This window comes from Mirounga leonina, unplaced genomic scaffold (genome assembly GCF_011800145.1).
Source record: "Mirounga leonina isolate KUSES-001 unplaced genomic scaffold, KU_Mleo_1.0 Mir_151, whole genome shotgun sequence".
NCBI lineage: Eukaryota > Metazoa > Chordata > Mammalia > Carnivora > Phocidae > Mirounga > Mirounga leonina.
The window spans coordinates 53,029,135-53,055,397 of NW_023270377.1; the positions used below are offsets into that span (position 1 = coordinate 53,029,135).

General features: G+C 40.1%; 1 protein-coding gene across 12 annotated transcripts in view; it reads left to right on the forward strand.

Annotated features, from left to right (window-relative positions):
• The window catches only part of TTN (titin), a 269,823-nt gene that overhangs the window by 27,946 nt on the left and 215,614 nt on the right, over positions 1–26,263 (forward strand). For all 12 annotated transcript variants that reach the window (XM_035007648.1, XM_035007649.1, XM_035007637.1 and 9 more), the window contains 24 exons: positions 22–227; positions 760–993; positions 1,098–1,342; positions 2,254–2,525; positions 2,648–2,812; positions 2,907–3,075; positions 3,179–4,872; positions 5,025–5,306; positions 5,933–6,199; positions 6,298–6,570; positions 6,694–6,957; positions 7,047–7,307; positions 9,180–9,440; positions 9,815–10,078; positions 10,171–10,431; positions 10,572–10,832; positions 11,250–11,510; positions 11,645–11,786; positions 11,876–12,041; positions 13,168–13,399; positions 14,897–15,181; positions 15,390–15,515; positions 20,469–20,657; positions 26,051–26,107. In XM_035007648.1, the coding sequence (XP_034863539.1) occupies positions 22–227; positions 760–993; positions 1,098–1,342; positions 2,254–2,525; positions 2,648–2,812; positions 2,907–3,075; positions 3,179–4,872; positions 5,025–5,306; positions 5,933–6,199; positions 6,298–6,570; positions 6,694–6,957; positions 7,047–7,307; positions 9,180–9,440; positions 9,815–10,078; positions 10,171–10,431; positions 10,572–10,832; positions 11,250–11,510; positions 11,645–11,786; positions 11,876–12,041; positions 13,168–13,399; positions 14,897–15,181; positions 15,390–15,515; positions 20,469–20,657; positions 26,051–26,107 (6,837 nt within the window). The remainder of the gene's footprint in view (positions 1–21; positions 228–759; positions 994–1,097; positions 1,343–2,253; positions 2,526–2,647; positions 2,813–2,906; positions 3,076–3,178; positions 4,873–5,024; positions 5,307–5,932; positions 6,200–6,297; positions 6,571–6,693; positions 6,958–7,046; positions 7,308–9,179; positions 9,441–9,814; positions 10,079–10,170; positions 10,432–10,571; positions 10,833–11,249; positions 11,511–11,644; positions 11,787–11,875; positions 12,042–13,167; positions 13,400–14,896; positions 15,182–15,389; positions 15,516–20,468; positions 20,658–26,050; positions 26,108–26,263) is intronic.

Here is a 26,263-nt window from a genome sequence, read left to right on the forward strand (position 1 = left end):
ACTTGTGTTCTTAACTTCTAGCTGAGTATGAGTCACTGATGAAGTCCCAGCAAGAAATGCTTTACCAAACACAAATGACTGCCTTTGTGCAGGAACCTAAAGTTGGAGAAATAGCACCTGGATTTTTATACTCTGATTATGAAAAAGAGTATGAAAAAGAACAGGCTTTAATTAGGAAAAAAATGGCCAAAGATACTGTAATGGTCAGAACTTTTGTAGAAGATCAGGTGAGTAGAATAACAATGACCAAGTAAATCATTTCATAAATTGTACTTAACACCCAGTGTCCCTCTTTGTTTGATATTTTCATTTTCCAGGGATGGGGTCAGGGTTAGACTATGAGTAGTGGGTCTAGATTCGCTGCCGACGAGTTTCCTTAATCTTCATGACATGTTGCACAACGTGACTTTAGAAATAAGGATTCCATATATGTATGAAGAGACAAATATTAGGACAACCAAGTGCACTACTGCCCAAATCCTGTCATCTGCAGGATGAACAACCCAAATATAACCTGTGCCCTTAGACTATTATTGACCCAAGATGCCACAGCATGAACTGATAAAGAGGATGTTAATGCAGATTAAAAAACAAAACAGTGACTCATCTAGTTCTCAACAAAAACAAAAAGCCTTCTAGATTTTTCCCCAGTCAAAAACTTTAATCAATCCTTATCTCTGAAGCTAATACTCTTAAAGATTATTTCTGTCAGTCAGGATGTACATTTTTTAACAAACTGTCATTTTTTTTACTATATAGGAATTCCATATTTCTTCCTTTGAAGAGAGGCTTATCAAAGAAATTGAATACAGAATAATAAAGACTACATTAGAAGAACTTCTTGAAGAAGATGGAGAAGAAAAGATGGCAGTTGACATTTCTGAATCTGAAGCTATTGAAGCAGGATTTGACTTAAGAATCAAGAACTATAGAATTCTTGAGGGGATGGGTGTTACTTTCCATTGCAAGATGTCTGGATATCCACTACCCAAGGTAAAATAAAAACATCATGTCTGCACGCTACAATAAAGATACAAATCATTACAAAAACTATTTTATCTAAATTTTTTTTCAAATATGCATGGTATTGCTTGCAGATTGCATGGTACAAAGATGGCAGGCGCATCAAGCATGGAGAGAGATACCAAATGGACTTTCTGCAAGATGGCAGAGCTAGTCTGCGCATACCTGTTGTTCTTCCAGAAGATGAAGGCATCTATACTGCATTTGCCAGCAATATTAAAGGAAATGCAATTTGCTCAGGGAAATTGTATGTAGAGCCTGCTGCGCCTCTTGGTGCTCCGACTTACATACCCACACCAGAACCAGTGAGCAGAATCAGGTAAGACTCGGAATAACTTGGGTTAAGATTTAAATTAAAACACCAAATATCCCAGTAGCAAATTGCTATTGTGTGGGGGACCAAAAAAAATGAAGGCTGAGAAAGCACGGAAACTTGCCATAAGAAATACAGATGATTGCCAAGCATTTTTATTTCTTGCCCCCGTGTAAGGTGAGCACAGCCTTTTCATTAGTGTAGCATGCTATTTATTTTGCCAGTGCTAAACTAATGTAATGAAAACTATTAAGATTTCCTTCACACCTCATTTTACATGTCATCCCTACTTTATACAACAACCCTGCAACGTAGGTATTATTATTACTACTTTGGAAGTGGGAGCACTTGGTCTCTATGGGCCTATGAAAATTGTCTTCGTTCACCCGCCTGCTAGGTGGTGGTGCCAGCACTCGAAATCCAACCCAAGCCAGTCGGGCTGCAGTGTGTACATAGGATTTTGGGTTTTTTTTGTTTTTTGTTTTTTTTTTCAAATATAATTTCTATGTTTTCCCTTCTCTTGGATAAAAAATTGTATTTCTCTTTTTCTATAAATGTGTTCATTGGTTTATTTAACCAACCAATATTTATTGAGATGTTTTCGCAGTTGAATCAAAAGGATTGGTGACTAATTAAATGCAGGTGGTGAGGGAAAGACTAGTAAAAATTGTTCCAAGATTTTTAAGTCTGGGTACCTGGCTATGTTGAAGAACTACTGACTGGAATTGAGGCTATATGAAACACATTGATTTGGGGGCAATAATAATATATTCTGTTTTGGATCCTGGTGATTCTGAAGTGCCTTCTAATATGTACATGAAGTCAATTCTAAAATGACATTAAGAAAGAGATTTGTTCATTTTGCTGTGTTTTCTCTGTGCCTCATGAAAATATTCTGTTTTGCATTTGTTTTTCAGATCTGTCTCTCCACGTTCAGTGAGTAGATCTCCTATACGCATGTCTCCTGCACGGATGTCCCCTGCACGGATGTCCCCTGCACGGATATCCCCTGCACGGATGTCCCCTGGACGTAGGCTGGAGGAAACAGATGAGTCACAACTTGAGAGACTGTATAAGCCAGTCTTTGTGTTAAAGCCTGCTTCTTTCAAATGTTTGGAAGGGCAAACGGCCAGGTTTGACTTAAAGGTCGTTGGTAGACCTATGCCAGAGACCTTCTGGTTTCATGATGGTAAGTATGATAAGTTTTTACTTACAAGTCATTAAACACAAAATTAAGTTTATATGTGTGTACAACACTTTAAAAACACTTATTTTTAATGTATGATTTCCTTTTTACTTAATTTTTTACAGGCCAGCAAATTGTCAATGATTATACCCATAAAGTAGTCGTTAAAGAGGATGGTACCCAATCACTGATTATTGTCCCTGCAATGCCCAGTGATTCTGGGGAATGGACTGTCGTAGCCCAAAACAGGGCAGGCAAATCTTCGATTTCAGTGATTTTAACTGTGGAAGGTATTTGCTCTTAAAAAAGAAACTACCTTATCATTTGGGCTATAGACAGGTATTTCAGTCCTACTCACTCTAAATCATGACCTTTCTCTTCCAGCTGTGGAACATCAGGTAAAACCAGTGTTCGTAGAAAAACTAAGAAATGTCAATATAAAGGAAGGTTCTCGACTTGAAATGAAAGTCAGAGCTACGGGTAATCCTAACCCTGATATCGTATGGCTGAAAAACAGTGACATCATTGTACCTCATAAATATCCAAAAATCAGGTAAGTTTGCTTGAAAATAGTAAAACCAGGCTCATTACACAAATCCAATAACCAAGGAAGCAATAACTACTTCTGTATTGATTTTTTTTTTCACTTTTTATAGAATTGAAGGAACCAAGGGAGAAGCTGCCCTTAAAATTGATTCCACTGTCAGCCAGGATTCTGCCTGGTATACTGCAACTGCTATTAATAAGGCTGGCCGAGACACTACAAGGTGCAAAGTGAATGTTGAAGTTGAGTTTGCAGAGCCTGAACCAGAGAGAAAATTAATCATCCCACGAGGGACGTATAGAGCAAAGGAGATTGCAGCCCCAGAACTGGAGCCCCTCCATCTGCGATACGGTCAAGAGCAGTGGGAAGAGGGTGATCTCTATGATAAAGAGAAACAACAGAAACCATTTTTCAAGAAAAAACTCACTTCCTTAAGACTCAAGCGCTTTGGGCCTGCCCACTTTGAGTGTAGGCTAACACCAATTGGTGACCCAACGATGGTGGTGGAATGGCTCCATGATGGAAAGCCACTTGAAGCAGCCAACAGGCTCCGTATGATCAATGAGTTTGGGTATTGCAGCCTTGATTATGGTGTTGCATATTCCAGAGACAGTGGTATCATTACTTGCAGAGCTACTAACAAATATGGAACAGATCACACATCTGCCACGCTTATTGTTAAAGATGAAAAAAGTCTTGTGGAAGAATCTCAGTTGCCTGAGGGGAGGAAAGGCTTACAGAGAATTGAAGAATTAGAGAGGATGGCTCACGAAGGTGCACTCACAGGTGTAACAACAGATCAAAAAGAGAAGCAAAAGCCAGACATTGTCTTGTACCCAGAGCCAGTAAGAGTACTTGAAGGGGAGACTGCTAGATTCCGTTGCCGAGTGACAGGTTACCCTCAACCCAAAGTCAACTGGTACCTCAATGGACAGCTGATCCGCAAAAGCAAAAGGTTCAGAGTTCGCTATGATGGCATTCATTATTTGGACATTGTGGACTGCAAATCATATGATACAGGGGAAGTCAAGGTCACTGCAGAAAATCCCGAAGGTGTGATAGAGCATAAAGTGAAACTTGAGATCCAACAGAGGGAAGATTTTAGGTCTGTTCTCAGGCGAGCCCCTGAACCAAAGCCTGAGTTTCACATACATGAACCTGGAAGACTTCAGTTTGAAGTGCAAAAAGTAGATAGACCTGTTGATACCACTGAAGCCAAGGAAGTTGTGAAGTTGAAAAGGGCTGAAAGAATTACCCATGAAAAAGTATCTGAAGAGTCCGAAGAGCTGCGCAGTAAATTCAAGCGCAGAACTGAGGAGGGATATTACGAAGCCATTACTGCTGTGGAGCTCAAGTCTCGTAAGAAAGATGAATCCTATGAAGAGCTCCTGAGGAAGACAAAAGATGAGCTACTCCACTGGACCAAAGAATTAACTGAAGAGGAGAAGAAAGCCCTTGCTGAAGAAGGCAAGATCACTATTCCAACGTTTAAACCTGATAAAATTGAACTGAGCCCTAGTATGGAGGCTCCTAAAATCTTTGAAAGAATCCAAAGCCAAACAGTGGGCCAAGGATCTGATGCACACTTCCGGGTCAGAGTAGTGGGAAAGCCAGATCCTGAATGTGAATGGTACAAAAATGGTGTAAAGATCGAACGCTCTGACCGAATTTACTGGTATTGGCCTGAAGACAATGTTTGTGAACTGGTCATAAGAGATGTGACTCCCGAGGACTCTGCCAGCATCATGGTGAAAGCCATCAACATAGCTGGGGAAACCTCAAGCCATGCATTCTTACTTGTCCAAGGTAATTTGAATGACTTTGGTTTGATGGATCTGTCTCTGTTTATCTGTGAATATCCATTAGTGTATTTCTTTTTATTTTCTTTTCCCGTTATTCAAATTGTGAATTTAATTTAATATAATGTCTTTTTCTCCCCCCACCCCCTTTCCTTGTAGCCAAGCAATTGATCATTTTCACACAGGAATTACAAGATGTTGTTGCTAAGGAAAAAGACACCATGGCAACCTTCGAATGTGAAACTTCAGAGCCATTTGTCAAAGTGAAGTGGTATAAAGATGGTGTGGAGGTTCATTCGGGAGATAAATATAGGATGCACTCTGACAGAAAGGTTCACTTCCTCTCTATCCTGACAATTGACACATCCGATGCTGAAGACTACAGCTGTGTACTCGTGGAAGATGAAAATGTAAAAACAACAGCGCAACTTATTGTTGAAGGTAGTAAATAATAATTTCACTATTTAAGTTCTAGAGTCACCCTTAGTATATGATAAAATTAGTTTTGCAGGTTTCCTTTCATAAGAGGAATTATTTAGGAATTGGATATAAGCTCCAGAGCAAGGTTGCTGAATTTATACCAGTAATTAAGAATATTGACAATTTGGATTTTTAAAAGTCAAGGTTATTTTGATGTTTTTAAAATTTTATATTGAAATAAAATTCTGTGCTTTAAAAAATAATTTAGGGGCACCTGGGTGGCTCAGTCGGTTAAGCGTCTGCCTTCGGCTCAGGTCAGGATCCCAGGGTCCTAGGGTCAAGCCCGCATCAGGCTCCCTGCTCAATGGCGAGCCTGTTTCTCCCTCTCCCTTTGCCCCTTACCCCCCACTCATGCCCTCTCTCTCTTTCTCTCAAATAATTGAATAAAATCTTTAAAATAAATAAATAATTTAAATATCCAAGTAAGCTCTTATTAAAAATGTATTTCTCAGTCCATCGGCAGGTAGATATTAAGAATATTCCTGATAGCATGGGGGACTTAAGAGATTTACAAGGAACTTTTTCTACCCTAGGTCTAGATATGTAACTCTCGAGAGAAATTAACTTCTTTTTATCTTATGCCTCAGGTGCAGTTGTTGAATTTGTGAAAGAACTTCAGGACATACAAGTTCCAGAATCATTTTCAGGAGAGTTAGAGTGCATTATATCCCCAGAAAATATAGAAGGCAAATGGTATCATAATGGTGTGGAGCTAAAATCCAATGGAAAATATACAATTACATCTCGCCGTGGACGTCAGAACCTCACAGTTAAGGATGTGACCAAAGAGGACCAGGGAGAATACAGCTTTGTTGTCGATGGGAAAAAGACAACCTGTAAACTAAAGATGAAACGTAAGTCTGCCTGTTCCTTTTGGCCTGCATTGAATATCATCATGGCTTAGTGATAAAGAAATGATCATAGCATTCTTTTTTCTCCCCATATTTCACAGCCCGCCCCATTGCTATCCTACAAGGACTTAGTGATCAAAAAGTCTGTGAAGGTGACATTGTCCAGCTTGAAGTGAAGGTCTCCTTGGAGAATGTGGAAGGTGTCTGGATGAAAGATGGCCAAGAAGTGCAGCCCAGTGACAGAGTTCACATTGTGATAGACAAACAGTCCCATATGCTGCTCATTGAAGACATGACTAAGGAGGATGCTGGAAATTACTCCTTCACCATTCCGTCCCTTGGACTGTCAACCAGTGGACATGTCTCTGTCTACAGTGAGTGCAACTTACATGTTTTTATGTGTACATTGTTAAGTGAGGTAAGGAACTTTAATAAGCAGGCATTTAAAACAAAATTCACATTCATAAATCTTTAATTGCGTGTGTGTGGTTTTGCAGGTGTTGATGTAATAACTCCTCTGAAGGATGTTAATGTCCTTGAGGGTACCAAGGCTGTGCTCGAATGTAAGGTCTCAGTCCCTGATGTGACTTCTGTTAAATGGTACTTAAATGATGAACAAATCAAGCCTGATGATCGCGTACAAGCCATTGTCAAAGGCACGAAGCAACGACTAGTGATTAACCGGACCCACGCTTCAGATGAGGGACCTTACAAGTTGATGGTTGGCAGGGTTGAAACCAGCTGTGATCTCTCTGTGGAAAGTAAGGATTCTTCCGTTTCACTTATCAGTGTCTTAAGCCTTCTATTTTCCCAGTGTAATATTAACCAAGTGATTATTTTTTTTCCCCAGAAATTAAAATTATCAGAGGTCTTCGTGACCTTACCTGTACAGAAACCCAAAATGTGGTCTTAGAAGTTGAGCTGTCCCACTCAGGAATTGATGTTTTGTGGAATTTTAAGGACAAGGAAATCAAACCCAGTTCTAAATATAAAATTGAAGCTCATGGAAAAATATATAAGTTGACAGTTCTAAATATGATGAAAGATGATGAAGGAGAATACACATTTTTTGCCGGAGAAAATATGACATCTGGAAAACTTACTGTGGCGGGTTGGTACATTTATCATTTAATATAAGTTCTTATGTGGGGCAGTTGTTTTAATTTAAGAAATTGTGGCCCATTTCCTTCCAAATTCTCATCAGTTTTCACTTATGTGCCTCTGCATATGCTGTTCTTGAAGCCGGTAGTTCCCTCAACACTGTCCCCACCATGTTCTCCTAGGCAGACTTACCTCAAATGCCATCTTCTTGTGAAGCCTTCCTTAATCTTCCCATCTGTGTAAGATCTTACTCCTCCAACCTCAGGATTATTTATGTGTGTCTCTTCCAAGGCCCTTATCACATACTTGTATTATTGCCCATTTCTTCTTCTCACACCACAGTATAAGCTCCCCAAATCTAGAATTGCTTCTTTCTCATCAGTGTTCTCCAACATATTGCACATGATAGATGATCAATAAACATTTGTTGAACTGAGCTTTATTTAAACTTTCCTACTCTAAAGGTGTATTTCTTTTTTTAATCACTCTTGTTTCTTTAACTTTTGTTTCCTTTGTTCCCTTCATATTTGTTTTATGAACCCAATGAATATTTTAAATTGTAAGTCAGTGTATCTGTGTACCTCTTTCTTAAGACATGAAGTAGACCATTCTCATTCAGCAGAAAATCCTTGCTTCAAAATGAAAAACCAAAAGCATAAATCAACTATCAAGAAAAAACTAGAAGTCATCATTAATTTGTTTGGTTCATTATAATTTAATTATTGAGGAGTTGAGATATGACATTGGGATTAAATTGTAAAGTCCATGTGGGAATTGTGTGTCCCACCACTTTATGTGAAAGTTTCATGGCTTATACTTTATTACATTATAATATTTCCTCAGATATTCGACCATGGAAAAAACTTCTGAAACAAAATTTTAGACCCTGCACTTTGACATGTCTAATATAAATTGCATGTTTTTCAATGTGTGCAAACAAGGAAAAGCTATGAGCCATTATGTGATTCCACTCAGCATTTTTTAAGGACCTACCATAGACAAGACACTGCTAGAAACACAGGACACAAAAAGGAATAAGGCATAATATTTTTTTCTTGAGGAATTCACCATTTAGAGAGGGACAGATACATTAGCAACTAACTTGCTGAAGGAGTAATTTTTTCTGCCAGTGGATAAGGGCCATGGAAGCAATAGGGGGAAGCTTCATAAAAGAGATGACATATGTCAAAACAGTGATTTTTGGGGTGCCTGGTTGGCTCAGTCAAGCAGCCGACTCTTGATTTTAGCTCAGGTCATGATCTCAGGGTCCTGGGATCAAGCCCTGTATCAGGCCCCGGGCTAAGGGAGGAGTCTGCTTAAGGATTTCTTTCCCTCTCCCTCTGCCTCTACCCTGGCTCATGTGCACGCGCGCTCTCTCTCTCTCTCGTCTCTCTCAAATAAATAAATAAATAAATAAATAAATATTTTTTAAGAAAAATAGTGATTTTTAGCATATAAGAATCTCTAATCTTATAGAAATATTGATGGCTGAACATTTTGCTTAGCACATCTTTTCCCAATCAAATATTAAACATATTTGCAGCAAACAATCCTTAGAAAATTTAAGTAGAATACTTTTGAAGGAGAAATTGAGTTAGAGGCCATCCAGGTGGTATTGTTCTCAAAATTCTATATTAACAGTTGCTTTCCCTTTGCAAAACCTTCCTGGTTCCAGTATTTTTCCTGGTTATCAGTCATTCATACTAGAATAGGGATTTCTGCAATATATTCTCAATATGGGTAAAGATAATTGTATTAGACATTTCGTGATATTCAAAATCATATTTTAAAACTTGGTATTTTGTATTTAATTGTTCTAAGAATTCTTTTTTGTATAATTATTTTTTAAAGGACTCACACTTATACTTCTCTTGTTCCAAAGGGGGGGCCATCTCCAAGCCACTCACCGATCAGACTGTGGCTGAATCGCAGGAAGCTGTGTTTGAATGTGAAGTTGCCAACCCAGATTCCGAAGGCAAATGGCTGAAGGATGGCAAACACCTACCACTGAGTAACAACATCAGGAGTGAATCTGATGGCCACAAAAGGAGACTTATCATCACTGCCACCAAATTAGATGACATTGGAGAATACACATACAAGGTGGCCACCTCTAAAACATCTGCCAAACTCAAAGTTGAAGGTTAGTGATATAATAACACGTTTATCCTTTTCACATCATATTACATTCTTGCTAGTTATCAGTTTAAAAGTCAATGGTATAACCATTCTGGATGCCATAAATCTTGATTTCACAAAATCATTATATACTCTCTAAACTTTCTGAGCCACATACCACAAAGGCAAAAAAGTCATGGTGCAGTGTACATTTCAAACTGGATCCCAGGTTTTCCTAAATAATCTCAAGGTGTCTTTTAAAATAGAGGTGCTGCATAACTGCAACATTTTTGATAACCATTCTTTTGCAAGATGACCAGGTAATGATCTTATTCCAGGACTTCTTTTACTTAATGATACCATTTTTATTTCCTAAACCAATCATAAATCTGTCTTCAGCTGTCAAAATTAAGAAGACTCTGAAGAACCTCACAGTCACAGAGACGCAGGATGCTGTTTTCACTGTTGAGCTTACTCACCCTAATGTAAAAGGCGTCCAGTGGATCAAAAATGGGGTTGTGCTGCGCTCCAGTGACAAGTACGACATCTCAGTCAAAGGAACAGTTTACACTCTGAGGATTAAAAACTGTGCTGTGGTGGATGAATCTGTATATGGCTTCAGGCTTGGAAAGCTAGGAGCCAGCGCCAGACTGCATGTTGAGAGTAAGTTGATTTAGAAACATTTTACAAGTAGCCAATGTATGGTTACCACTAAGTTAACCATATCATTGAATTGCTTCAACTTTCCTTGTTAGCTGTCAAGATCATTAAAAAGCCAAAAGATGTGACCGCCTTGGAAAATGCCACCGTTGCCTTTGAAGTTAGTGTTTCCCATGACACCGTTCCAGTAAAATGGTTCCACAAGAATGTGGAGATTAAGCCAAGTGACAAGCACAGACTGGTCTCAGAAAGAAAGGTCCACAAACTGATGCTGCAACACATTTCCCCCTCGGATGCTGGGGAATATACAGCTGTGGTGGGGCAACTGGAATGCAAAGCGAAACTTTTCGTGGAGAGTAAGTATTAGACAGCCCCCTATGGCATTTCCCTAGATGATCCCTATGTGCTCATTGGTTGGTTGGTTGGTTGGTTGGTTTCATCCATTTTTTTTTTATATAAAATATATTAACTGAAGTGCTTTTTTGATTTTCCCAAGCATTACATATTACAAAAACTATGAAAAATATTGAGGTACCTGAGACCAAAACTGCCTCCTTTGAGTGTGAGGTGTCCCACTTCAATGTCCCTTCCATGTGGCTGAAGAATGGCGTGGAGATTGAGATGAGTGAAAAGTTCAAGATAGTCATGCAGGGGAAACTCCACCAGCTGATCATCATGAACACCAGCACAGAGGACGCAGCAGAATACACATTTGTCTGTGGCAATGACCAAGTCAGTGCCACCCTGAAAGTGACCCGTAAGTAAACAAACAAATTATATAAAATACTTGGTAAACTCATTGTTATTCCATATCCTACACTTTTCCTTCCTGGCCAGTTAATCCAGTCCAAAAATCCTTGATTGAAACATCTACTGTGTGTTCACCCTGAGATAGGCCCTAGCATCTCCACCAGGATAAAATGTTCTGATTAGAGTAGCCTTGAAAGGTTACCTACAAAGATGCTCTGGTATCTGTCGCTAGCTCTTTCTGTTCCTCGGGCACTTGGTATTGTCCTGTAGAGGGGTACCTGGAAGATATCGTAGCTCATATCCCTGAACTATAATCATCTTAACAGACATACCAAACACATTCCTAGTTTTCACTCTGCTTGTTATGACTCACATCATACTGACACAAAGTCTCCTTGGGTGTGTTTCCTCCCCTCCTTTGCAGCAATCATGATTACATCCATGCTGAAGGACATCAATGCTGAAGAAAAAGACACCATTACCTTTGAGGTAACAGTGAACTACGAAGGCATCTCTTACAAATGGTTAAAGAATGGTGTGGAAATCAAGTCAACTGACAGGTGCCAGATGAGAACCAAAAAGCTCACGCACTCACTGAACATCAGGAACGTTCACTTCGGGGATGCAGCTGAGTACACCTTTGTGGCTGGAAAAGCTACATCAACAGCCACCCTTTATGTGGAAGGTATGGTGTCCTAAAACTAAATGTCAAACATACCATATAAAATATTAATCAGTGCATTAATTAATGAAGCGTGCCATGTGAGTTATGTCTTAAAGCCGTTAGAAAGGTTCATTTTTGTACATGCTATTTTCCAGCTCGCCATATAGAATTTCGGAAACACATTAAGGACATTAAGGTTCTTGAGAAGAAGCGAGCCATCTTTGAATGTGAAGTTTCTGAACCTGACATCACCGTTCAGTGGATGAAAGATGGCCAAGAGCTGCCGACTGTGGATAGGTCAGTTGTGTTGCTTGGCCACATTCCAGTAATTCCCAGTTTGCTTTGAGTCACCATTCATTAAACTTCAATTTCTATGTCATCCATAGAATAAAGATACAGAAAGAGAAATACATCCACCGCCTCCTGATCCCCTCCACCCGGATGTATGATGCAGGGCAATATGCAGTGGTGGCAGGCGGCAACATATCCACCGCTAACCTCTACGTAGAGGGCAGAGATGTCCGCATCCGAAGTCTCAAAAGGGAGGTTCAGGTATTGTCTCCATGCTGAACTGGGGGAGACATCATAAGAGCTCATAACCCATAGTTTTTTAACCTTAATATCTTCTAACCACAGTCTTCTAAAGAATGAAAACAGCTGATCCCCGCTGGCTTAGACTCTTAATCTGACATCAGTTTAGTCACAGTTTTCCCTCACTTAGGGAAATAGAGTGTCCTTAGCGGCTGTCTAGATACTTTAATTAAAGCAGCTGTAGAAACTTCGCTGTCTCATAAATTGCCACCTGCCAAGCAGCACAAACCAGGAAAGAGCTAAAATTTACGTGGTGGTGCTTACACAGCAACTAGAACTCGGGGAAGGTAGAACAAAGTGGCATTTTGTCAGATGGCTTCTATTACGGAGAGGCAGGGATGTAGGGACTTGGCAGGGAACACTTCTTCTGAGGTCCAGGAGGTAGACCAGTTTGAGCAAAGCTGGATTCCTAGCAAGGGCACTAAGCCAGACGCCTTTGCTCTCTACCACATGTGCAGAGCTTGTTCTCACGAGTGCCTGTCTTCCCAAATGGCAGAGTGGAGAGAATGTTAGGAGAAATATCATTTGAATTCAGATTTATCATATTGCTCATCTAAGGAGAACCAGGCATGACAGGCCTTAGGCCATAGTGAAAAAGCTTTCAGTGAGGACACAGATGACCTGAATATGTCTTCTGTCCTTCACTGTCCAATTCTGAACCTTGATTTCCTCACTTTTAAAAATGAGGCTAATACTTTCTACCTACCCCCAGGAGGTTCTTGTTCATACCACATGAAATCAAATGAAATAGTAGAAGAGCTTTGTCAAAAATGAAAAGCTCACAGATATAAGGTGTTTTTTATTTCTGTTGTGATTAGTTGAAAAGCAAACATTTAAGGATTCAAGTCATGGTCTCTTTGGGGCGGCGTTTCTCCTCAGTACAGGTGTAAGCAGGATTCTCTACAGAAGTTAGGGCACCATTTGTCTAAGGATATGCAGGACAAATTAGAATGCGCTTCCCCCAGTCAACTTTTTATGTCAGAATGTATAGGTTTGGCATGCTCTTGAAATGAGCAGTTTTAGAAACAGGTTAAAACCGAAAGGAAAGCAGGATTTCAGTTCTCTTTTTATGTTGCTCCATCAAAAGGTTATTGAGAAACAACGTGCTGTCGTTGAGTTTGAGGTCAATGAGGACGATGTTGATGCCCACTGGTATAAAGATGGCATTGAAATCAACTTCCAAATTCAAGAACGACACCAGTATGTGGTGGAGAGAAGAATCCACCGGATGTTTATCTCTGAGACCAGGCATAGCGATGCTGGTGAATACACCTTTGTGGCAGGAAGGAACAGGAGTTCTGTTACTCTCTATGTCAATGGTAGGTAGAGATATCAACATATTTTGTGGACCCATCTGGAATAATCCTCCCCTTTAAGTTCCTAAAGTGCTGATAGTTCCTGGGCAATTTCTAAAGAAGCCACGCTACTTGTATGTTTGCAGCTACGTTTATTTTCCAATTATACCTGTGGTAAAGGGACAGCAGCTATTAAAAAGACTGTAAAGATGTCATTTCCAGAAGGTGGCTAATGGCTAGATCCTCATTTAGTTGGTCAACACTATTGAATATCCACTGTATGTCAATAATAATAGACCCTCAGTGGATTTCTAGATACAGCATTCAGCTGGTCGAGTTTTCTGCACTTGGCGTCAACTGCTTAAGAGCTAGTCGTGCTACCAAGCCCCAGGGGCACTTCCAGCCTCTAGTGTGGAGTGCCTGGGAAAATCCAGAAGTCCTCTTTGAGACCCCAGAGGGCCTAGAGAGCCACAGGCGATGTGGAGCTCAGTTTTCTTGGCCCAAACCCTGGGACCAGATGCTCTTACTCCACATGCTACCGAGTCCCCAGAGGAGTGCCATGAAACTGCCCACTTTCCTCATTAGAAAGCTTAGAGCTGAATTTGAGGCTGACCTAGAAATGAGACTAACCTAAATACCCAGAGAAGAAGGACTGTCCCTCCCTATTTTAATCTTGAGCCTACTCTGAATAAATACCCCAGAAGCAGATGAAAGAACACTAGGAATAACCTTGGTTAATAAAAATGAGCCGTTTTGGCAACATTCCCTTAGTCCCTAGAGGACCAAATCATCATGGTATCCAGTTCTTATTATTTCTAGATTAGTGTTGGAGAGACTGAGGCACAGACAAGCAAAGGTCAGAAAACCAGCCTCACAGAAGTCCTTTCCCCCTATTTCTGTGTTCCCCGAACTACCCAGTTCCCCTCAGTCATCACAACACTGAGAAGATGCTTTAATTAGCACAGCAGGAAAGTGAGGTTTTTCATAAGTCTACCTAATTGCCTTTAAGTAGATCTGGAATAACATTTATTCCTTTTTTTCATACTTAGTGATTGTACTTCATTGGCACTTATATATAAAGAAATGACTATGACATATACACAAATACTTTCAAAACAAACCTAAAGGTGATGAACCACCTGGCCACAGGGTTTGCCCAAGTGATACAAAACAGGCAGTGTGTAGCAGCTAATCTGGCATTCTTTAGGGTACCGGCCATTGCTACACGCCCGCAAGACCCCAACAAGGAGAGGGGTGATCACATCATGTTGACAAGCTCAACACTCTCAGCAACAACCCCCGACCGAGCCTCAAATATCAGAAGTATCTTTCTAAAGTTATTCTCTCTATCTGAGGACGAAATTCCAGATGTTCTCCTATTCTGAGGCAAGGTCAGCTATCACAGTTCCGAAGTCTGGCTTCTGGATGCGTTACCACTGGCTACAAATTAACGTAGGCTTCCACGTGTTCTCCGGTGTTTTCACACTTTTTCACAAGCTCTTGGTTCTCATTCACTCCCAGCCCCAGAACCGCCGCAGATCCTGCAGGAGTTGCAGCCCGTTACTGTGCAGTCTGGCAAGCCTGCTCGCTTCTGCGCTGTGATATCCGGCAGACCGCAGCCCAAAATTGCCTGGTACAAGGAGGAGCAGCTGCTCTCCACTGGCTTCAAGTGCAAATTTCTTCACGATGGGCAAGAGTACACGCTTCTGCTCATCGAAGCCTTCCCAGAGGATGCAGCTGTTTACACCTGTGAAGCCAAGAACGACTATGGAGTTGCCACAACCTCGGCTTCGCTCTCAGTGGAAGGTAGAAATGCCTTACTTCTCAGCTTAAAACAAAACCTAAGAAACCTGCTTTTGCGTTCTCTGACTGCACTGATAAATATAATGTGGAGCTCATAAAAGTAGATTGCTACCCAGCTTTTAGAAAGATAATTAAGATAAATCAGCACATTCCATTCTGTGCAGTCTGTAAGTGATTTAATCATGACCGATCTTGTGGTCCCTTCCTTTAGTTCCAGAAGTTGTGTCTCCAGATCAGGAGATGCCCATTTATCCTCCTGCCGTCATCACCCCACTTCAGGACACTGTCACTTCTGAGGGACAGCCAGCCCGTTTTCAGTGCAGAGTGTCTGGAACAGGTAGGTTTGTGAGCAAAGGTATCATTGTTAATATTTACAGAGAGTGATCTGAGGCAAGGTTTCTCACCTTTTCCTCCATCACAAATATCTCTTGTGCATAATTTGACATTTAATGGGAATCTTGCAGAAGACTTACTTGAATTACTGAATAAAGGAATAGACCGTGTTTTCCACTACTGGAGTGTATACCTAAAGATGGTTAAGGTGGTAAATTTCATATTATGTGGGTTGTTTTTTTTTTTTTACCACAATAAAAAAAAACTTGATCGGTGTTTTCCGATGTTCAGAAGATGTCATGTTCCCTTAGATAACTTTTGTTATCTCTTGGAAAAAAAAATACAACAAAAACTACAATTATTATTATATTAATTATAATAGTATCTACATATATTTCAAAAGAAGAGTCTGTTTATATGTAAGACATTATTCAGTCTATAGACAGTGCTTGTGTGGAAAGGTATATTCCTTTGGAAGGCAGTAGCCTGTAACATCAAAAGTAGGGTCGTTATAATCAGAGGTTGGATTTGAATCTTGGCTTCACTGCGTGACCTTAGGCAAGTAAGAGATTTCTCTGGTTCTCTGTGCTTCATGAGTAAAGTTAAGGATAGTATTGCGTTTAATCTTAGAATGTATGTTTCACGAGGGCGGGAACTCTGTCTTAGTACCTAGAACCTCATGCCTAAAAAGGCAGTAGCTACTGGAAAGTACCATCCTTGGCAGCAAGGGTGTATCCTTGTCCTAGAATAGCTTCGTAGATAGTATATACTCAATAAGTAATTGCTAATTGGACAAAAGAATGATTGTCAAATGACTAATATGAGTCAGGATCTTGTTAGATCACACACACCAGCGCCTAGCACAGTGTTCATCATGCAGTAAGCCCCAGTCAGTCAGCTCTTATACTCTTTAATAAGGGCACGCTTCCCAGATATTCCCTCCCCCACCAACATCAGGAGTCCAGTCTTAGTAGAATGAGACAAAACGTTTGCAGCCATTTCAAGCCAATTATGATTGTAAATTTACCTCAGATAGGGTAAATCAACTTTATCCCAAATGAAAGTCACTCTCTCATTTGCATGGCCTTTTTGTACGACCACCAAAGGGAAATTCTTAGAGCTTGGGCTTCTCACAGCATTCCTAGTAAGTGTGGGTTTTTTTAAAAATTGTTATTATGCTTCTTCCATTAGTTTATGACTTAGTCTCTGCATTGCCATGAGCCATTTTCCTAAACAAGTTAGTATTTCAATTGGCTTTCTATGACTTGATGATTTCCTCCTCTGAGATAGAGATGTTGATCTAGAAACCAAATGAACCTATTTGATTTTTATGAGCATAATTAACAGATATTATGTGTGTAAAGTACCTATAGGCATGGGTGGCAAGTGACTAGTGCTCAGTATACTAATTTTGGTATAGCCATAGAGGAGAATTATATAAACATAAAAGTCTGGTATTGGGTGACCAACATAGACAAACACCATAGACTTTGTGACTTCAAAGCACAGAGTTTGTTTGGGGCACCTGGGTGGCTCAGCCATTAAGCGTCTGCCTTTGGCTCAGGTCATGGTCCCAGGGTCCTGGGATTGAGCCCCGCATCGGGCTCCCTGCTCGGCCAGAAGCCTGCTTCTCCCTCTCCTGCTCCCCCTGCTTGTGTTCCCTCTCTCTGTGTGTCTCTCTGTCAAATAAATAAATAAAATCTTTAAAAAAAAAAAAAGGCACAGAGTTGGAGAAATGCTAAATATCAAGAAATAGGGACTGATTTGATAATATTCTGCTAACACAGTAAAGAAAAATGCATTTTAATATCAAATTCACTGAAGTCACACTAAATAATTTATCTTTTCATTGAATTTTTGGAGGAAATTTTTCAAATCAATATACATATAAATGATTGTCTTAAAACAGTAGTCTTCATATAGTGCTTTTTAGTTTATAAATATAGTAAAAATGCCCTTTTAAAAGCTTACCAAAGCTTACCAAAACTTTCATGCCCCTGCAACTGAAAGTATTTATACAACTTCCTCTGACCAGGTACTACCCTAGCAGACTAAATTCAGCCCTGCCATCTACAAACTGGAGAAAAATTATGAGTCTTCAGAAACCCCAGTCACATGTTTTTGGAACTCAACATTCACTTAAGTGTGAAACTTGGTTGGCCTTGAGCAATGTGGTGGGGCTTTTATGAGAAAGTGTTGCCTGTGGAAGGTCTCTGGTGCCACCTACTGGTGGAAAAGCAATTTGGAAAAGTAGAATTTTAAAACTTGTACTAAAACTAGATTTTGCTAATGTTTATTCTACAGATAATCAGTGTTGTTTGGAGGCTTACTGAGCAACAAGTAGCTACATAAAATGATAAATAATTAGTCTAGCAATGATGGATGCCCATTGTTCTTTTAAGTATCTCTTCAGTTGTATTCTACCAATGTCAGTGTGCCTGCTATTGAAACATTATTACATTAGCTACTAGAGCTGGGAGGACCTTGGTGGAGCTCAGGGTGTGGGCAAGGAGACGACCGCATGACCGCACGTGTACAACTAGATCGCAAGGTTGTAAGTGCTGTAACAGCCCATGTACTCAGTGCTGTTTGTTTGCAAGACAGAGAGAGAGGCATGGACTGGGCATCGAAGAATCAACAGAATCATTGAACACAACGGCATTCTAGGCAGAGAATGACATTTACAAGTCATAAAAGCCTGCAAGAGTACTTCATGTGCTGGAAATGAGAAGCGGCTTGAGTATGGTTGGAAAGTGATGTAATAAGTGGAGGAGAAGACCAGAAAAGAAGGCAAGGGCCAGATCCTAAAGGGTTTGGTATTCTATGCTTAGGATTTTAGATTTTATCTCGTTTGCATTGAGGAGCCGCTGAAGGATTTTTAAGCCTATGGGTAACGTAATCAGGTTTGCTTTTCAGAAACAATACTGTGATAGTGAAAAGAGGAATGGACAGATGTAGGAGGTGAGACCTGGTAAGGATCAAGGGAGAGGCCAGCCTGATAGGTTTGGAAAGTGCTGACAAGGCCCTCAGCTGGGGAAGTCAGGAGGAAGAAGGGTGTAGATTGTGGGAGAATTCAAGATGGTGGAATGAAAGGAACCGAGGGACCAAATACAATGGAGTGGTGGAATGGGGAGCAAGGAGAGTGGGGTGGCCTCACAGAAGCCAAAAGAGTGTCAGAAGCACCAAGTCCATTACTGAGAGAGGTCTCACCTTTTAGCTCATTTATTGTTGGCAGTGCATTCCTGTCCTAGGGCTTCATTCCATTCACCAAAGGAAGAAAGACTATGCTGAGAACCCCATAAAGGGGTGGACAAACTCTTCATCGTTCCATTTCCATTGAGGTATAACAGACAAACTAAATGGTTGTAGAATGATTGTTAAATTCCATGTGATGGTGTTATCTATTATATTACACGGCCCTGTCTTGGGGCAAATTATTAAAGGCACTGCTGATCCCTGGGGGGGGGGTGGGGGGTGGCAGTTAAACAGTCTTGCTTTAATGACTGACTTGTGCCAGTGGTTTACAAAGCCCTTCCCATGTGTAAGTCATTTAATTCACACAATTTTTTTTAAAGATTTTATTTATTTGACAGAGAGAGACACAGCGAGAGAGGGAACACAAGCAAGGGGAGTGGGAGAGGGAGAAGCAGGCTTCCCGCCGAGCAGGGAGCCCGATGCGGGGCTCGATCCCAGGACCCCGGGATCATGACCTGAGCCGAAGGCAGACGCTTAATGACTGAGCCACCCTAGTGCCCCAACACAATTCTTTTTTTTTTTTGCAATGAAGAGCTCATGAATTATTATGCACCTCATTTTACAAATGAGAAGACTGGATCAGAGAGATTAAATGATGGGTCTAAGGTCACACAGCTGGGAAATTGTGATATCAGGGTTCCATTTTCTATTTTACCTTGCTGCCTAAGGAAGTGATTTGTGTCTTTAAAAGGAGAACCTGTAGTTAATAAGCAACTACCATCATGGGCAGGAGGGGAACCTTCCCAAACCAATATTTGTGCTAAAATGCAAACAAATGCTAGGAGAATGGGCTACTAGAGAATCCACTTATGGGTGGTACTGAGATAAGGAAGTGGTATAGTGATCACACTCCAAAAACAAGAAGTCTTTTAAAACTTGTGACTAAATTTAAATCCACTCTTGACTTATAGGGTGATTGTTTCAATGGAGGTATAATATTTTTTTTTTTCAAGTTCACTCCACCTTAAACTGTAACAACATAATGTTATTTTATCTTTGCTTTTGGGGTTATTTTTTTTACCATTATAAGATGATTCAACTCTTTATGTGAAAAGAGCTAGTTTTATTATTATTTATTATTACTGCCACTTTGATAAAAGCCAAATATATCTAAGATGCCCAAATTCCATGACTCTTTCAGTTTTAAACATTATTTTTTGCTATGCTAAGACCTTTCAATGCTTGTTCATTAGTAACGAAACTATAGAAATTTTTTCTTTGGCCTATAGGGTGTCTGTTTTAGACTTCTAGGAATGTTGATCTTCTCAGCTGTCTTTCTGATAGATTTTTCTGCCCCCCCCCCGAAGCACAGATTTCCCTTACTTCCTGTCTCAGTAGGCGACCACAGCCCTAGATCAAACCCATCACGATGACTGTTCGTTAGGATGATCTTTTTCTCAAGGTCACTGACTATATCAAAACCTTGTCCCTGTTTCCACAACATGACCTGCAAGTGGTTAAAAAGAATATAACTAAAATTGTAAAATTTCAAACATTACAACCAGCCTATAAGCTGGATTTTTCTAGAATCATGTTTCTTTTTAAAGATGAAAAGAAATCTTGTAAGAGCAGATGTGAAATATAATGTTATGAAGATAAATATGAAATGTAGTCACCAATATAATCAATATTGTGTTTGCAGGTAAAAATATCCACCACTTTTTTGTGATTTAAATATCTTTTTTTTCCTTTTGTGGTGCAGATCTGAAAGTGTCTTGGTACAGCAAGGACAAGAAAATCAAGCCATCTAGGTTCTTTAGAATGACTCAGTTTGAAGACACTTACCAACTGGAAATTGCTGAAGCTTATCCAGAAGATGAAGGAACTTACACTTTTGTTGCTAATAATGCTATAGGTCAAGTATCAAGCACAGCCAACTTGAGACTGGCAGGTATAGTAAACAATCTTAAGAACCACATTTAAATATGGCTCTCTCACAGTGTCAGTAACAGTCACTAAAGATTCCATGTAAACCATCGTTGGCCCTGCCACTCTTTCAATGCAACTAATTGTTTCCATGTTATATGCTACATTCTCACTTTCCATTTATCCCATGTCATTATGAATCACAAACCATCATTTCTCATTTTGCCCTGCTGTGTCTTTATAATGTTTTGTTATGTATTGCTCTCCTCACCAGCTTTCATGCTTTCTGATCAGCATGTATCAGAATGGAGAGAAACATGCTAAAGAAATAGGTAGATTTGTTTTCTCATTTAGCTAGGATGAAGATTTTTTTAGAAATGCTGTAAGGTAAGCATTATTGTCCCCCATTGTCTTGACACAATTCTGAATTCACAGAAGCTACAGAGGAGGATTTCAGGTCTGCATACCAGCTAGGTGTATTCACCGTCATTCAAAGAACGCCTGAAGGTTGAGAGGCCCGGTCCTAAGATGGTTTAGCATTTCTGATACTTGGGGCTTTTAAACGGCCAAGAGACACTTCCTTGATAGTGGAGGGCACTTTGTTTCAAAACAAGATCACAATATTTTTATACAGTCAGACTATTTTTGCTGAGCTATTTTAGTCTATGTATTATTAACTATGTACAAATACATACGGATTGAGGGCAACTTTGGTTTTTCCCTTAATTTTAAACACTTACTATAATAATCAGATATTTTCTTAATAATCAATTTAAAATGACTTACAACGTAGAAAGTGTGATTTTACAACCAGAGGGGGGAAAAAATAAAAACAGAAAACAGGAATACCTACACCGAACTGTGTACTTCTCTACTGCCTTCACGAACAATACAGTGAACTTTCTTAGACTATTCATGCCTTGACTTGTTTGCCTGGAAAGTGGAAGTGAACATGTGTGACTTGGAACCAGCCTACATTGACAAGACATTAGGATTGGCCTGGATTCTGGTCCACCACTGAAGTTTGCAACAGATCTGTAGACCACTCCAAATGAGTTCTGGTTTCAATTCAGGGTAAGACATTAAAGGTTGGCATGCTTCTTTTCAGGATTTAGCAAATTTGAAGAAGTTACATCAGACTCCCAGTGGCATGTCTCTTCATCAGTTTCATTTAAGAAGGAGTCCCTTGGCCAAAAGCCCATCTTCATCCAGCCTCTGTCAAGCCTCAGGGTGCGCAGCGGGGACACAGTCAGATTCCATGCAAGGGTTTCTGGCATTCCCAAGCCAGAAATCCAGTGGTTTCATAACCAGCAGCCAATTCTACCAACAAAAGATGTAGTTTTCCATTTTGAGGAGTCCACAGGCATGGCTTTAATGTTCATAGTTGATGCTTACTCAGAGCATGCTGGGCAGTACTCTTGCAGAGCCTCTAATTGTGCTGGGGAAGCCTCTTGTGCAGCTGCACTCACAGTGACTCCAAAAGGTAAAGCTCGTCTTGCTTTAGACACTTGGATTTGCTTCATACCTCCTGCTCCCACTGTTACTAATGAGGGTCTCTGCTGTTTGTCTCACTGCATAGTGTGGTCAGCCCATAATTTACTAATAAAGTAACACCCAGCAGGTCCTCTTAAGTTCTCAATTTTGGGTTAACCTATACGGCTGAAATCTCTTTGAAGTGTATAATCTGTGCATTACATTAGTAAGTATTTTTTTAGGCCTCAATTAAACAGCGTTTCATCACTGGATCACTAATGATCCACTTGCCGTATATTGCTTATATAGTATGTGGAAGAAGGGGGGACAAATGATATTCCCGGGGGTGGGGGAAGAAAGAGACAGAGAAAGAGAGACTGTGTCACTCTGGTTAGCTGCAGTGACAACAGAAGGAAGGACCCAGATACTCTATGGCACTCGCGTGAGCCTTCCTCGTCCATTCATCACTGGATCACTGGGAATAAACGTTCTTTTGTGTGATGTGACATCCTAGAGCACACTGCATCTGGCATGCTGCTTCCAAGTGACAGTGATGTCTTTCATCTTCATCTTCCACGCTATTGTCTGTTGCTAACCCAGCCAAGTGACAGAGCTTAGATCTTAATATTCTTTTCTTTTTCTTGTCACTTGATTATACAGTGCGAGCCCTAGCTAGGCAGAGTTCTGGGAAGGATGTAAGAGAGTCCACCAAGTCCCAGGCAGTGACAGATTCCTCTTTCACAAAGCAGGAGAGCAAAATACCCCCAAATGAAATTAGGTCATTTCAAGGATCATCCTATGAATATGAATCACAGGTTTTTGAAAGTATATCTCGAGGTTCCGCCCACAGAGCTGCGTCGGTTCAAAATGTAGAGTTGCGCCATACCGCGTCCCTTTCACAAAGTGCAGAGAACACTGAGTTCTCTGGGAACTGGGCCGAAGAGGCGGTGGGCGAGGCCCCACGGATTCTCCTGCCGCTTCAGGACCTCTCTGTAAAGTGCGGCGACACGGCTCAGTTCCTCTGTGTTTTACAAGATGAATCTTCCGTTGATGTAACCTGGACTCGTGAAGGCGTAAAGATAGAGGACTCTGAAAGACTAAAGCGGTCACAAAATGGAGATACTCAGTTTCTTATCATATGTAACGTTCAGCCGGTAGACCAAGGACTGTACAGCTGCGTTGTACACAATGACTATGGAGAGGAGACCACATCGGCAGTCCTAAACATAGAAGGTGCTTCTTTGGTTTTTACCTGTGACTTGCTTCGTTTCATCCTCATCGCTTTATGCAGCTTTTCGGCCACGCAGATCGAATCAGTGAATATGTTAATTAGCATATCCCTAACTTAGCCCTCTGTTGATAAAGGACTTCTGAAAGGCAGCCAGGTCATTGGCCAAACGTGTGACGAACATTTAACTTTTCAGTCTAGCTAGATTCAAGGAGGTTTAACTCTCAAATCTCATTTCAGAAAGTTATGGTTTATTTCGTATGTGCTGCTTTCTCTAGTACTTACCAAATGAGCCATCTATGAAGTATACTGAAGGTCAAAATGTTAGAGTTCCTCAAGTATTAATTACTTATTATTGTGCCTAATACTGTACCAAGTTTAAATTTAATTATTTTAATATGAGGAGGCTCAAAATTTCTCATTTCTGCCCTTTGCTTGCAGATCTGGAAGTTCTAGATGCTTATTAAGGAAATATGAAAATAGCAAAATAGGGCACTGAAAATAATAGGGTTCTGTCTGGACCAAAATTAGGAGTCTGTAGATATTTCTCAATAGATGATATTGCTTTACAGTCTCAGATCCTCCTGGAATCATAGAATTATCTCATGGCAAGATTATTATTTTTGTTGTTATCGTGCTCGATTTGCCCCCATGTCTGGAAGGTCCCGAGTAAATTTGTCTTGGAAGAGATAAGTTCTTCCTTTTATCCATGGACTTCCTCTTAGATACTAATGAAAGAGGAAAGTTATTCTTCAGGTGCTAGAATCCCATGCTGTATGTCGACGGGTAAAGGATCTTCACTGAGTCCCATGGAAGAAGTTCCAGCATCTCCAAGGGGTCCATGGAGACCTGTGACCTCAAGGTCTTTCCTGATCCATCCATACCATTTTTGAGATGTTAGAGATGAGCCTTTTATAGTACGGAGCTATGTGACCACCATCTTGGCTCTGAATTTTGAAATAGGTTCATACATCATTTAATATATCTGTAATCCTCACTCACCCACAGGAGTCTTTTTTTTTTTTTCTTAATCTGACATTTTGTTCTGTAGCTATTTCTGATAATATTTTCATAGTCCTCAAAGGGAATATCTCAAGAACTGAGGTCTAGTTATGCAAATGAAATGGAAAATTCCACCATCCAGAGAGCTGACCCTCAATTTCACCATAGCTGCTGGCTAGTGCAATAATCACACAGAGTGACTATTTATCTGGAAGTGATGTGGGTGACAACTGGGACGGGTTCTCCAGCTATATAATTGGGAGTTGGCTGTGTTGTGGAGGTAGGAGAAATGTAGGTCTTTCAACTTGCTTCCTAAGGAACCTAGGGCCACAGTACATGCTTGATCGTCATGTTGCCAGAGTGGATTTGAGCTGGACATTTTTGCCAAAGGGTTTCCAGTTCACTCGGTTCTAATTGATTATATTATTAAAGTGTTCTTGGAACATGAGCATTTTTCTCTTGGAAAGTCCAGACTGCCTCTCTTATACTTAAGAATAAAGTTGAAAGATAAGCCACTTTTAAGTGTTTGAAGAATGAAGGATCAGGCACGGTTGTCTAATCATGGAACATAAGACCAGTCTTCATATGTTCCTCTTGTATTTTGGCCTTATAACTTTATTTAGGCTGCACAGTTATCCATGAAGATCATGTAGGAATATAAAACCCCGTAAGTCTGTGAGTTCTGTGCATAGTAAGCACAGATGTATCATATATTAGTTTGGGGACTAACATGCTGCTTTCCTTCTCATCCTAATGACATGTCATCTTCTCTAAATTCAGCATGTGTTTTACTCTTACAAACACAGCTAATTTATTCCTTTTCCTAACTTTATTCTCACCCAGCAAAAGAATCGCAAACCAGAGCAGTTACAAAAATTGCCCTTGGTTCAGACATTAAAAATATTAAAACACGCAAAGAGTCACAAATTAAAACAAGCCACGAAGTAAAGAGAGAATCATCAAAGAAAATATCAAGTTTGTCATTCACCTCGTGCCAAAGCCTGCAAGGAACGGAGAAGCCAGGGAGTCCAGCACATGCGCGTGATGCCACACAGATGGACGGAAGACTGAGCGGGAACCGGGGCACCCACCTTGCTCTCAGCAAGCTGCCCCAGAAACGATTGTGTCTAAAGCCTGCGCCTTTTCCCTATATAATAAAAGCCATTTTGAGTTGAGGGCTCTTTGTTTTGCTCCTTAATATGTCATCAAACTTTGTCTAGTTTAAAGTTTTAAAGGTGGTTCAAATCAAAGGACTACTTACTAGCAGGAAACACTTAATTCTGCAGGAAAACCTGAGAATAGCCCTCGGCAAAAAGTGGGAAGTTAGAAAATGCATGTTCCTTCTCAATGTGACTCCATCTCTTAGTCTCTTAGTGTTCAGTCGATAGGACATTAAAAAAAAAAAAAGAATATTCCTATAGTTTGTGGATTGTTTTTTTGAATGCATGTAAAGGCATGGGGAATTATGGAACTAAAAGTGGAAATTTCACAGAGAACCTAAAATAAAAATGTTTTTTAAAATCTTTCTGCCAACACTGTCATGTACTTTAGCAGCTCATTGATTTGTTTGGCATGGATTTGGGGGGTGCATTTGGGGGATGTAGTTTTCCATTACCAGAATAAAGAGAAAATTGTAATTGTATGAATATACGTATCGAGGCAGAAAGTATATGGAATTAATCATTAAAATCTCCATATATGTTTTTCCATTTTAGCCCCAGAATCCATTTTGCACGGGAGGATTGAAGAGCAGATTGAGATGGAGATGAAAGGTATTGTTCTATTGGATGTGAGATTTAAGTAGAAATTCTGAAGGATTAATAGAATCCTTGAGCTGCCTACTTTTTCTTAGTAATATTGGGAAAAATGACATAGATGTACAAATATATCTCTTAGAGTATATATTACTATGTCGCATGCCTCATTTA